The sequence below is a fragment of the Mesocricetus auratus genome, unplaced genomic scaffold (genome assembly GCF_017639785.1).
Source record: "Mesocricetus auratus isolate SY011 unplaced genomic scaffold, BCM_Maur_2.0 Super-Scaffold_100024, whole genome shotgun sequence".
NCBI classification, from domain to species: domain Eukaryota; kingdom Metazoa; phylum Chordata; class Mammalia; order Rodentia; family Cricetidae; genus Mesocricetus; species Mesocricetus auratus.
Window position 1 is genome coordinate 20,528,588 of NW_024429205.1, and position 13,238 is coordinate 20,541,825.

Below are 13,238 nucleotides of genomic sequence, written 5' to 3' on the forward strand. Positions count from 1 at the left end.
AGAAGAGGGAGAAGGCCTTGCTTTCGTCCAGCAGAATTACTTGGGGCACCTCGACTGGGCGGAGGGTGGACAGAGAGACGAGAAGACAACGCTGGCAAGCTGTCCGCCGGAGCCCCGCAAGGGGAGGAGACCCGGCAGGAGGCTGCCCTGAGAGCGCCCGTCTGCGGGAACCGCCCCCCGCCGCCCTGTCCAATGGAAACCTGGCGGCGCTGCGGCACCGCCCATCTGTTGGTCGGGACGCCGCGAGGGCGGGGCCCGCAGTTCGGTTGCGCTGCGGAGCGCAGCTGTGAGGGAGTCGCTGCGATCCGAGGCCCCGGAACCCGAGCTGGAGCTGAAGCGCAGGCTGCGGGCGCGGAGTCAGGAGGTGAGCGCCGCAGAGGGAGGCCCTGGAGGGAGGGGCTCGCGGAAGGGCGGCGGGATCGCCCCGAGCGGCGGGCCGGTGGGCCGCGGCCGGCGGGTGCTGTGGGGCGGCCCTGCTCCCTCGGGAGTCAGGCCCGACTCGGCCCGGCCCGTCGCAGCTGACGGGCCACCTTGGCCCCAGGGCGCCGCCCGCCCTCCTGGTGTCCCCGGCGTGGCCGCGGCGGCCCGGAATTCTGCGGGCGCGGGTCGGGGGGCCCGGCGTTCTCTTGGAACTCTGGCCGCGAGAGGCGGGGCAGGCGGGGCGGCGCGGGCGGGGGCGGGGCGGGGGCCCGGGCCGGAGGGCCTGCGGAAGGAAGCGCGGCGTCCGGGCCCGGCCTGCTCGCGGGGCGGCGCGCCGAGCGCGGGGGCGTGGCCTGCGGCCTGACGGCGCGGCTCCGCCGGCCTTGGAGGAGGCGGCTGTGGCGCTCAGACGCCTGCCTGCTGGGACGGTGCGCCCGCCGCCGCTTCCTTCCCGATTCTGGCCTGGCGACCTGTTGGAGTGTGGAGATGCTGAAGACCTCGTTCCCCTGAGCTTGCTTCCTCCCCGACTGTGCAGTTCCGCCGGCCTCAGAGGCTTTCTGGGTTTCCTCAGAGCGGCCTGTGGCTGCGAGCTCTGTGGGGTGACGCGCGCTGGGCTCTCTGCTAATAATGGAAGCCGGGAGAACAACTTTTGCAAGATGACAGACAGTGCCCTGGAGTGATTGTGCTGTGTGCCCTCAGGGTAGCTAGATGCTTCCCGGAGACGGCCCTCACCGATGTAAAGGAGCATTTCCATGTGCGACCCCTGTTTAACCTGCCCCAGCCCCGAGGCAGAACCCCCAGTGTTGCAGAAGTTTCTGCATCCGGAGCGGGAGAGGCTGGAGATCTTTATGCGCTGCTCTCATCTTACCTACTGGGACATGTCAGGAGAGGGAGGACACAGGCGTGTACCTTCCGGTTCTGATGACAGTCTTCTCGAGTGACCTAACTGTGAAGCGGCTGTCTGTGTCATTGGACCAGTAGTTTTAGATTCCATAGGCCGCAGCTTCCTATATTGACATTCTACTCCTATCTTCCGTTGTCATCTCGCTAGAAATTTAGTTTAGCAGTTCAGACTTTAGGCACATCGAGTCAACGTAGCTGCTCTAGGAACTAAATTGAAACAGACTACTATTTTTTAGCCTAACTCATCTTTTTTGTTAGATTGCTAAGACAAGCACATAGCTTTCTTGGAAGACCGAGGAGAATTTCTAGGGTAGGCAAGGGCTTTTCTTGGGAATTAAATCGGGGAAATATCCCACTAGATATTTTTCCCGTGTTGCTCTGAGTTTCTTAGAACGATATGTTTAAACAATAGATTGGGAGAGGTGTGCAGAAAGGGGCGTCAGAGAGAAGCGGATGGTTGGATTGGTATTGATTGCAGGTTTCTGGTATTCTGAGCTGACTTTGGAGTGCAAGTTTACTTTTGGAAAGTCATCTTCTTAGTAGACAGTATTCCCTTGAGCCTGAGCACACACAGGTTGTAGTTCCTTTACAGCCTTTGGTTGGTTGGTTGGTTGTCCTGTTGTTTTTTTCGTGGGTTAATGAAAAACTTGGGTTTTTCTTCAAGCAACTCTGCCCCTGTAGAAATGTTATGGTTTAACTTTTCCTATGAAAGCTATAGATTCAATTATTTGTACTTGAAGGAATAACCAGTGTCAGATGCTTCGGAGAGTGGAAAAGTCAGAGCCTTTGAGCAGTGTGAATAAAAAGGAAGCTAGATACTTAAGGTCTTTGATTTTTTTTCAATTTGTGCTAATTAAGTGCAGGCATTTCATTTTAATTTTAATTCACTGATGAATCTCAAGCACCCACCCACTGTGTGACCTACAATAACCTACAAATGTTAACTAAACATTCCAGTGAGTAAATGGGAAAAAAATGCTATTAAGCAATACCCATTTACCACAGTCACACATCATAAGGAAGGTGAGGCCATTAGGGATGGAAGTCACTCCTGCCAGTCACCTGACCCTAAGGCAGCTTCGGATCTGTGGGAAGGATGGAAAATGTCACTGTTGGTTCTAGAAGGGTAAATTATTTCAGCTAGTGGGCTAAGGGTGGTGTAGACCCACCCACAGGGCTGTTTTGGTGGAACAGTTTACAGTCGTCTGTTCTAAGTAATCTGTGTAACCCTCGTTTTTTTTTTTTTTTTTTTTTGAGCACAGTGAAAACTGAAGCACATGGAGAGTCAATGGGAACTATATTAATTGCATCACTATTTGCTGGGGAACCAGACCTTATTTTGTATTTGGTTTGACCAAAGTGGGTTATGTTGTCATTAGCCTTGTGTTTGGGCATCTGGGTGGTCTTCAGCTAAGGTAACTCTTCTCTAGAAGCAGGAGATTCATTCACACTTCAGTATTTAGGTAGGAGTAATCCTGATTTTAGATTTAAAGGAAACAAGGGAGATGTATTTTTGAATCTGAAGATGAAGTTAATTAAGACTATTAAATTTTATTTTATTTATTTTTTTGTTTTTTCAAGACAGGGTTTCTCTGTGTTGTTTCGGAGTCTGTTCTGGAACACGCTCTGTAGACCAGGGTGGCCTCAAACTCACAGAGATCCGCCTGCCTCTGCCTCCTGAGTGCTGGGATTAAAGGCGTGCGCCACCAACACCCGGCAAGACTATTAAATTTTGAAGATCTGTTTTTGACCTGTCTTCTTCTGTCTTTGCCCAACCAATGCAGGCTGAGTGTTCGTTCGTTCCAGCATGTCGGAAGGGGAATCCCAAACAGTAGTCAGCAGTGGCTCAGACCCAAAGGTAGAATCCTCCTCTTCAGCTCCTGGCCTGACTTCAGTGTCGCCTCCTGTGACTTCTACAACCTCAGCTGCTTCCCCTGAGGAGGAAGAAGAAAGTGAAGATGAATCTGAGATCTTGGAAGAGTCACCCTGTGGACGTTGGCAGAAGAGGAGAGAAGAGGTAAGGTGATGGTGATGGCGTTCTTGGGAGAGTAAGTTGTTAATGGTGAGAACTAGAGTAGCTGTTCAAAGGAGCAGACCAGACTTGAGTAGGGTGGAGTTGGAAGATGGTCATGTGGAATACTGTACTAGAATGACCAGTTGGTGAGGTGACTTAATTCCACTTGACTTGATTCTCAGGTGAATCAGCGTAATGTACCAGGTATTGACAGTGCATACCTGGCCATGGACACAGAGGAAGGTGTAGAGGTTGTGTGGAATGAGGTACAGTTCTCTGAACGCAAGAACTACAAACTGCAGGAGGTAGGTAATGAGGCCCGGGGGCATTGGAACCAGTATTTAAACAGCTGCTGTTGTTGGGAAAGTGACTGTGGGAGAGCCTTCGTGGTTAGATCATATATGGAGAGGTTCGGGAATGGCTTTCACATACTACAGTGATTTGTGAACTGTTGTCTGTCTCCCTTGCTGCAGGAAAAGGTCCGTGCAGTGTTTGATAATCTGATTCAGTTGGAACATCTGAACATCGTTAAGTTTCACAAGTATTGGGCTGATGTTAAAGAGAATAAAGCCAGGGTAAGATTTTTGCCCAGTGTTTCCTGAACTCTTTGACGGAAAGCAACTGCATTTACTGTCCTTTTCACATTCAGAGGTTGAAATGAGGGAATTTTGAGACAGGAACTGAAATACACAGCTGTGGCAAGGAGAACAGGGCTTTATCTGCCATCTCTAGCATTCCCAGCTAAAGACAGGGAGAGATGAGTGAACACTTGCTTGCTTCTGTATTTTCACTGTGCTCTTAAGCCTAAGAAAGTGACACTGAAGAAAAGTTGAACAAACACAGTTTACTGTGTATCTGATGTAAATGTCACCAAGTGAGAGATAATGTCTAGGTTAAAGCCTTAATAGGAAGTGCTTCCCTTCCCTAGGTGATTTTCATCACAGAATACATGTCATCTGGAAGCCTTAAGCAGTTTCTGAAGAAGACCAAAAAGAACCACAAGACTATGAATGAAAAGGTATGGAGAGAGGCTAGACATAGTTTTAGGCTGGTTTAGGGATTTAAAAAGATGGGGGTAGGCCAGGCGTTGGTGGCGCACACCTTTAATCCCAGCACTCCAGAGGCAGAGGCAGGCGGATCTCTGTGAGTTCGAGGCCAGCCTGGTCTACAGAAGGAGTTCCAGTACAGCCTCCAAAACAATACAGAGAAACCCAGCCTCGAAAAACAAAACAAAAAAAAAAAAAAAAGGGTAATTATGTAGCCAATTAGGGAGGGATGGCAAGGATCAGTGGGAAGACTGAGAGAGGAAAGTACTACTGGGTGGGTGGCACATGCCTTTGGTGCCACTGTGATCTATATAGTTTCAGGACAGCTAGGGTGATATAGTGAGACCCTGGAGAAGGAGGGTGGTGGAGAGGGGAGAAGGAAGGGGGAGAGAGAGAGGGAATATTACCGCTGATCCTTGGACCAAACTCTTTTCCAGGCTTGGAAACGCTGGTGCACACAGATTCTATCTGCCCTAAGGTAAGTAATATCTGGTTGGTTTTTCCCCAGTCTCTTCTGATTTAGTTCTTTAAACAGACTACAAGGCACTACTCTGCTTTTCTAGTCTGCCTCTCCCCAATTTCTTTGAGTCATGTGCTGACAAGATTAGCCCCGCCTCTTATGGGGTCCTCCTAATGTCCTAACCACTAGAATAACCCTTCCTCATTCTCCTACTGCTTATCGGATTTAAGTCACCTGGCACAGTAGATTCAGAGTACAGGGATTCTCACTATGGTGACCAGGATAAGACCTGGCCCTTGCTCCTCTTAACCCTTGGGTTCCCCCTGCCCTTAATTTCCTAGTGGCCCCTCTAACAGCCCAGTGCCCCCACAGCTACCTGCACTCCTGTGACCCTCCCATCATCCATGGGAACCTGACCTGTGACACCATCTTCATCCAGCACAACGGACTCATCAAGATTGGCTCTGGTGAGGGGAGGGAGAGATTCTGGGCAGGGGAGCCTCGGGAATTTGGGAGCCATGGGGGTAAGGTCAAAGGCGTGGGGAAAACAGTGAATTTTGAGGTGTGGGCTGGTGATAAGAGATAGGTTTTTAGTAGAGGTGATTTATAGGGAGAGACCAATTAGTGAAATGGGGTAGGGTATACACTCTTGTACTTCTTGGAGAGAAACTTGGACTAACACAGAGAAATTGAAAGGAGGCTGGGAAAGGGCAAGAGATGGAGATTGAGGTCTGACTTGCGCCCTTTGGGCCAAACCCTACCAAAGAGGTTCCAGGCTGCCTGCTGTGAGTGCCTTCATTTGCTGTGTATTTGTGTGCAGTGACATTTCCGTGTGCCGTGTCTGTGTGTTGTTACCATTTGTCTGGGGCTTGGCTGCTCCATCGCTCACAACTTTTCTCTGTTTTCCTCCCTCCCGCTTACGGGCTGCTCTGTTCCCAACAGTCTTTCATAGGATTTTTGCTAATGGTGAGAGCTCCCTCTGCCCCACTTGGGGCTCTGTTTGTGCTCCCTTTGCTCCCTCTGCGGCTGCCCAGTGCATGCAGTCGTGGGAGCAAGGCTCGTTCCCTGCTTCCTGTGCCTAATTATGCCTGCTTAAGCTTTTGCCCCGCCAGCCCTCCACCTGCTTGCCCCTTTGTAACCTGCTTGTTTCCTGTGGATTCTGCCTGGCTGGATACTTCCTCTTAGTCATATTCCCCCTCATCATCTGGCTGGCTCCCTAAATCATACTGTGCTCCTTGATTCTCTGTGACTTGTAGTCATTGTTAACGGTCAGAGTGAGTCCAGCTTGGGCCTGGCCCTGGTTCCTCCTTCAGTCCTGTGGTAGGTGATGTTGAGAAATAAACTTTTAGACAAGAGTTTAAAGTTTTGGTGAATTAAAAGTGAAACTGATTTCAGGGTATTGGTTCACTTTTGAATTAGTTTTTTGAGTTTCCATCAACATCGATGGGTAAGGAACAGGCTAGCTCCTTGGTTGTATGTTAATGCTGCTTTGCCTTTCTTATCCAGGTTCATGAGGTCTCCAGTTGTCCCATAGTAGGAAGGGCTGCGTGTGTTTTTATGTTAATTGCAGGGCGGATGAATCAAATAAAACCTAGCATTTTCATGGCCTATGGATTTGATAGATCTGGGACACTGGAGAGATGAGCAGGTCACAAATGAAAAGTTTTTCCTTTGACTGTGTTACCTGATGAGCCCAAAGCCTCAGTGTCTGTCTGTACAGCGTGTAGACTGTTGTTCCTGCGTTAGTCCTTCGGCTGCGGAAGGGGAAGATAGGTGGTGTTCATGTGTAGTCTATAGTTCAGGACTAGTAGAGTAGTAGGTTTGTGTCCATGGAGTGTTAGAAAGGACACTTCAGGAGAAACATGGCTTTTGGAGCCTCTCTCAAGAGTCAGACCATGCTTTGGTGGTGGTCAGACTGTGGGTGTCTCCTGCTCCTAGTGGCCCCTGACACCATCAACAATCATGTGAAGACTTGCCGGGAAGAGCAGAAGAACCTGCACTTCTTTGCTCCAGAGTATGGAGGTGAGTAGCCTTACCCTCTGCCCGCTCTCAGATCCTGCTTAAACAGTTAAGGTCCTCAACAGATTGTGCCATCTACCTACTCCGTCCCTGCTTGATAGAGCCACCCCAGGTCTCTATAACCTGAGAAACAGGGATAATGCAATCAAAACTTCATCTGTCTGTACTTGTATACCTTTTAAAAGGATGCCAATCACTTCTTACCCCAGTTTTCTTGCTTACTAAGACATCTGTTCTCCTCTAGAAGTTACTAATGTGACAACAGCAGTGGACATCTACTCCTTTGGCATGTGTGCTCTGGAGGTGAGCAGACCAGAGGGAAGGGAAAAGAGAACACATGAAACTGGAAAACAGAAAGGGAGCATTTGCTGGGAGGGGTTGTGGAAGCACTGGGTTTGTCTCGAGATCTCATTTTCCCTGGGTTCTTCCTCACTACAGATGGCTGTGCTGGAAATTCAGGGCAATGGAGAGTCCTCGTATGTGCCACAGGAAGCCATCAGCAGTGCCATCCAACTACTAGAAGACTCACTACAGAGGGTAAGAGTCATTGGAATCAGTGTCCATCCTTACTTAACTGATTTTCAAATGCTTCAGGCTTATTGTACCTCTTTGGAGTAGGGGCCAAGAAAAAAAGAATAAAATCAAAATAGAAAAGACTTGACTTTACAATTTTCTTGTAAAGGGGTTCAGATAGGTAGTGTTGAGGTTAATTGTTTCCTAGTTAAGTATGTCTACATAGAGGCGAGCTGATTTGATGGTTACCTCAGTCAATTGCTACATACTCTTACACAGTAATCTTGGCATTCTAAAGTAAATTTAAATATCAAACCAGTTATTTTGAATTTTATATTTAATGAGCTAAGATGTAAATGATGAAGGAATTAAGAATCAGCAGGTAGATTCACTATAGTGAGCAGTTAACTCAGGCCAGGCATGGAGGCAGACACCTATAATCCCGGCACTTGGAAGGTGGAGGTAGGATCAGGAGTTCAAAGTCATCATCCTCTACATAGAGTATTCAAGGCCAGCCTGGGCCACATTATAGACTCTGTCTGTAAAACAAAACAGCCAGCTGGGCAGTGATGGAATGGCAGCTCATCCCTTTAATTCCAGTACTTGTGAAAGCAGGCAGATCTCTGTGAGTTCAGGGCCAGTCTGGGAGCAAAGGGAGTTCCAGGACAACCAGAACTACAAATAGAGAAACCCTGTCTCAAAAGCCAAACCCAAATAAATAAACAAATAAACAAACAAATAAATAGAAAATCCCACCACCACCACCACCAGAAAAGCCCACTATAACAAGGAAGAAACAGTTAACTAGAGACAATAATGGGGAGCAATAAGCAGAGGTCTAGCTAAGAGGTAGTAAGAATGTAATCAGGTTCTAGTTCACATTAGGATGGGATGGTTGGGTGAAAGATCAGGTATGTGACTTTGTTGGCTTTAAAACTGAAAGAAAACATGCTGCCATGGGATTGATCAAAGGCAAAAAAGGAGGTGAAAAGGTTTGAGAAAGCATGGAAATGTAGTGAATTCAGGAATTGTAGTAGATAAAAGAAGTTGTAATAATAGTATTGAGAAACAAAAAAATATGGTGAATATTACTAACTTTAGTAATTTGGTAAGTGTGGGAAGGGAGAAAAACTAAATTTGGCAAAGATCCAAGAAACGTTGGCCATGAATAAGCAAATAAAAACAACAAAAGAAAGAAAAGAAAAATACTAAGTCTCAACATTAACGAAAAAATATTGTGGTTAGAGAGTAGAAAAGTAATAACCAGGGGCTGGAGAGGTGGCTCAGAGGTTAAGAGCACTGACTGCTCTTCCAGAGGTTCTGAGTTCAATTCCCAGCAACCACATGGTGGCTCACAACCATCCGTAACAAGATCTGGTGCCCTTTTCTGGCATGCAGGCAGACATGCAGACAGAACACTGTATATATAATAAAGAAATAAATCTTTAAAAAAAACAAACGTAGGGGGCTGGAGAGATGGCTCAGAGGTTAAGAGCACTGACTGTTCTTCCAGAGGTCTTGAGTTCAATTCCCAGCAACCACATGGTGGCTGACAACCATCTACAATTCAATCTGGTGTATATGTAATAAATAAATAAAATCTTTAAAAAACAAACAAACAAACAAACGTAAACCGTGCGGTGGCACTTCCGAGGCAGAGGCAGGTGGATCTCTGTGAGTTTGAGACCCGCCTGGTGTACAAGAGCTAGTTCCAGGACAGCCTCCAAAACCACAGAGAAACTCTGCCTCAAAACCTCCCCCCAAAACAAACAAACAAAAAGGTAATAACCAAAGCCAGGCATGGTGGTAATCTCAAGCACTTCAGAGGCCAAGACAGGAGAATTGTGAGTTCAAAGCCAACCTAGGCTTATGTAGTGAGTTCGAGGCCAGCTTAAGCCATCTAATGAGACCCTGTCTCAAAAAAACAAAAAGTCTAAAAAGAAAAACCAGAAAGACAGTGAATGATGATTTTGTATATCACCATATGTATATTTAAAGTTCTTTCAGGAGATATATCAGTTCCCCTAACAAATGTTGACTTCCAAGTATGTATGAGACATTTTCCTAAGTCTAATGAAAGTTAACAGGATGTGAGAGGCTTGCCAGATGCCAGCTCCAGGTTTTTCTTCTCTTCTTATAGGAGTTTATTCAAAAGTGCCTGCAGTCTGAGCCTGCTCGAAGACCAACAGCCAGAGAACTTCTGTTCCACCCAGCACTGTTTGAAGTGCCCTCTCTCAAACTTCTTGCTGCTCACTGTATTGTGGGACACCAACGTGAGTCCCCCAGACCCTACTAGAAATTGGTACCAGGACTGAATCCATGCTAAACAAAGATTACTAGAATTTTCTTCCAACTTGGGGCTTTCATCACTGACAAGGCATCTTTATTCTCTTACCAAAGGGATTCTTTATCCCTGTTCGTCTAACCCTCTTGTGAACGTGTGAACCAATTCTGTCTTTACACTCTGCTCCACCCCATTATACCCACCAGACATGATCCCAGAAAACGCTCTGGAGGAGATCACCAAAAACATGGACACCAGTGCTGTACTAGCTGAGATCCCTGCAGGGCCAGGACGAGAACCAGTTCAGACTTTGTGAGTAACCAGCTGGGAGGTCTGAAAGGGATAGCTTGTCACTACCACACTGGGCCTCGGTAGAAGGCCCATTCTCATGCTTCCTCCTCCTCCCCCCAGGTACTCTCAGTCACCAGCCCTGGAATTAGACAAATTCCTTGAAGATGTCAGGTGAGAGAAGGTGGACTTCTGTGAGGAAGCGGGGACAGGCGTCCTGAGGTTTTCACAAAGTCCGAGTGACTTGTCATCTCCCACCAGGAATGGGATCTACCCTCTGACAGCCTTTGGGCTGCCTCGGCCTCAGCAGCCACAGCAGGAGGAGGTGACATCCCCTGTTGTGCCCCCCTCTGTCAAGACTCCAACTCCTGAGCCTGCTGAGGTGGAGACACGAAAGGTGGGGCTCTGGTGTGGTTGTCTTGGGGGCAGAGCCGTCTTCGCCCAGGCACTGTCCTGTTGGCAGTGAACTGTGCCTCTGGCTACCAAGTCCTCTGTGCTGGGAGGCTCCAGGTGTTGGTGTGTCTCGCTGCTGGTCTCTAGTGTCGTCCTCTCTTCCTGTCCCAGGTGGTGCTGATGCAGTGCAACATCGAATCAGTGGAGGAGGGAGTCAAACACCATGTAAGCCCCGGTTGAGGGCTGAGGGGCTGGGTGGAGAGAGGTGGAGTGACATCCCAGGGGAGAGGAGCCTTACTCTCTGACTGCCTCTTCCCTAGCTAACGCTTCTGCTGAAGCTGGAGGACAAACTGAACCGGCACCTGAGCTGTGACCTGATGCCAAGTGAGGGTCTGCTTTCTTTTCAGGAGGGGAAGTGATTCACAGAGCATGACTGTTGTAGCTTCTGAACGGGGTGATCTCAAGGGCGGGCTCGCGGCCTCCGGTACCTATTCATTCACCCCTCCCATCTTTCTGTCAGATGAGAACATCCCAGATTTGGCAGCTGAGCTGGTGCAGCTGGGCTTCATTAGTGAGGTGAGGTTCCTGCCTTCTGTGCCCTGGCTGCCTCCCGCCGCCTCTCAGCCCTGTCTCACTGAGCTTCTTCCTCAGGCTGATCAGAGCCGCCTGACTTCTCTGCTCGAGGAGACCCTCAACAAGTTCAATTTTGCCAGGAACAGCACCCTCAACTCAGCCGCTGTCACCGTCTCCTCATAGAGCTCACTTGAGCCAGGCCCTATCTGAGTGTGGCTGTCCCTGGACATGCTGCAGTCCTCCTGTCCCTTCTCCCCAGTCAGTATTACCCTGTGAAGCCCCTTCTCCCCTTGTTATTCAGGAGGGCTTTAGGGGCTCCCTGGTTGAGCATCATCCTGCCCCTCCTCCCCTCCTGCTCCCCTCTGCACTTTGTTTACTTGTTTTGCACAGACGTGGGCCTGGGCCTTCTCAGCAGCCACCTTCTAGCTGGGGCTAGTAGCTGACCTGCTGGCTCCTGCCCTGCCTGTGTGGACAGGAGGCCCACGGGCTCCGTGGGAGCTGAGTTCTACAATCCCGCAGGGGCGGACGGGCGGGCGGGAGAGAAAGGTGGTGCTGCAGGGGTGGCCCCGGGGGCCATTCGAATCGCCTCAGTTGCTGCTGTAATAAAGTCTACTTTTTGCTAAAAGTGTCGCTTGGTATTTTGCAGCTTGTTGGGTGGCATAGCCACCCAGGTGGGGGGGGGGGGGCGGGGCGGGCCCAGGTGGGGCGGGGCGGGGCGGCCCCTGGGAGGCTGGGCCTCGGGGCGGGGCGGGGCGGGCCCAGGTGGAGCTGCCTTGCGGCGGCGCGGAAGCGGGGTTCAGGTCGGCGGCCGGGCGAGGCCTGGCCCACGTAGGGCGGTCGGGTGGTGGCGCGGGCAGAGCGGCCCACGATGAGGTGCTGCCGCCCCTGCGTCTTCGGTAAGTTGCACGACTCCCCCTCCCCTGTAGCTCCTCGGCGTCCCACGCGCGGCCGCTGGCCCTGTGGCCCCGCCCTGCAGGCTGGTATCTACCCCTCCCCCTGTTTTCAGACGCCGCCCGAGGCCCCAGGCGGCTGATGCGCGTGGGCCTCGCGCTGATCCTGGTGGGCCACGTCAACCTTCTGGTGGGAGCTGTGCTGCATGGCACTGTCCTGCGGCACGTGGCCAACCCCCGTGGCGCCGTCACGCCGGAATACACCACGGCCAATGTCATCTCCGTGGGCTCGGGGCTGCTGGTGAGCGTGGAGGGCGGATGGACGGGCACGGTGGGCAGGGCGCAGACACAGTGAGCCATAGGCTTGTTGCTTCCGCAGAGCGTTTCCGTGGGACTTGTGGCCCTCTTGGCATCCAGGAACCTTCTTCACCCACGACTGGTGAGAGCGGTGGAGGGGCCTCGGTTCTGACTTCCAATGGGAATCTCGAGCCTCGGGGAAATTAACAGTCTGCTCACCCGGCTCTCCTGCCCCACTAGCACTGGGCCCTGCTGGCGCTGGCCTCGGTGAACCTGTTTCTGTCTGCTGCCTGCGCCATGGGCCTCCTCCTGGCTGTGTCGCTCACTATTGCCAATGGTGGCCGCCGCCTTATTGCTGACTGCCATCCAGGACTGCTGGATCCTTCTATACCACTGGACCAGGGGCCCGGACACACGGACTGCTCCTTTGACCCCACGCGAATTTATGTGAGCTCCTTCTTGCTGTTCACAAACCTTGGGTCCTCACCTTTGCCCTGTGTGCGGCCCCCCCACTGCAGGGCCCAGTCCTCGTCGCTACTTTTGGTTTTAGGACACAGCCTTGGCTCTCTGGATCCCCTCTTTGTTCATGTCTGCAGCCGAGGCCACGCTCTCTGGTTACTGCTGTGTGGCTGCACTCACCCTGCGGGGAATTGGGCCCTGCAGGAAGGAAGGGCTGCAGGGACAGGTAAGGAGGAACAGGGAGGGGTCACTCGTACCCTGGTTATGTTGGAAGGAGCTGTCATTTCAGGCCCGTTCCTGAATCCACCCTCTCCTGCAGCTGGAGGAACTGACAGAACTTGAGCCACCTAAGTGTAAAAGGCAGGAAAATGTGCAGCTACTGCGTTATCATCGGGATTCCCAGGCTTCACAGAGAACCTGGGTTTAGGACAGGTAAAGAGGCCTGGGCGGGCTCACTCCTGGGACTGGGCTACTCTTGCCCTGCTGCTCTCTGACACAGGTTGGCTCTTTCTTTACTGGGCAGGTGCTCGTCTGCGGTGTGGTCCACAGGTGTTTCTACTACGCAAGGGTGACAGGAATAATGTAATAAAAGCCCTTGCTTTGTCTTCTGCCTGACTGCAGTCACTTTTGTGGTAAAGGGCTGCACGTGGTGGACACACGCTGGTAAAGGACGCGGCAG

General features: G+C 50.9%; 3 protein-coding genes across 5 annotated transcripts in view; 2 read left to right on the forward strand and 1 right to left on the reverse strand.

The window, feature by feature from the left end:
• The first annotated feature begins 231 nt into the window (after positions 1 to 231).
• Nrbp1 (nuclear receptor binding protein 1) lies at positions 232 to 11,538 on the forward strand. 3 transcript variants are annotated; one of them, XM_005073555.4, is made up of 19 exons: positions 232 to 364; positions 3,108 to 3,340; positions 3,520 to 3,642; positions 3,811 to 3,912; positions 4,266 to 4,355; positions 4,821 to 4,861; positions 5,216 to 5,310; positions 5,786 to 5,809; positions 6,782 to 6,865; positions 7,107 to 7,165; positions 7,301 to 7,399; positions 9,516 to 9,648; positions 9,866 to 9,971; positions 10,071 to 10,121; positions 10,209 to 10,344; positions 10,512 to 10,565; positions 10,661 to 10,724; positions 10,861 to 10,916; positions 10,992 to 11,538. In XM_005073555.4, exons 2-19 carry the CDS (start codon positions 3,131 to 3,133, stop codon positions 11,094 to 11,096), a joined length of 1,632 nt encoding a protein of 543 aa, XP_005073612.1. In that variant the 5' UTR covers positions 232 to 364; positions 3,108 to 3,130; the 3' UTR covers positions 11,097 to 11,538. The 3 variants fall into 3 exon arrangements, with proteins under 3 accessions (XP_005073612.1, XP_005073613.1, XP_021084903.1); XM_005073556.4 differs by lacking the exon at positions 5,786 to 5,809; XM_021229244.2 differs by lacking the exons at positions 10,661 to 10,724; positions 10,992 to 11,538 and having other exon boundaries at positions 10,748 to 10,867.
• The window catches only part of Ift172 (intraflagellar transport 172), a 42,832-nt gene continuing 38,934 nt past the window's right edge, over positions 9,341 to 13,238 (reverse strand). Inside the window, exon 49 of the mRNA XM_040730976.1 lies at positions 9,341 to 12,293. The gene's annotated coding sequence lies outside the window, so the exon portion shown is untranslated. The remainder of the gene's footprint in view (positions 12,294 to 13,238) is intronic.
• Krtcap3 (keratinocyte associated protein 3) lies at positions 11,670 to 13,164 on the forward strand. Its single transcript, XM_005073557.4, has 7 exons — positions 11,670 to 11,809; positions 11,920 to 12,104; positions 12,183 to 12,242; positions 12,341 to 12,547; positions 12,651 to 12,785; positions 12,879 to 12,991; positions 13,083 to 13,164. Exons 1-6 carry the CDS (start codon positions 11,782 to 11,784, stop codon positions 12,984 to 12,986), a joined length of 723 nt encoding a protein of 240 aa, XP_005073614.1. The 5' UTR covers positions 11,670 to 11,781; the 3' UTR covers positions 12,987 to 12,991; positions 13,083 to 13,164.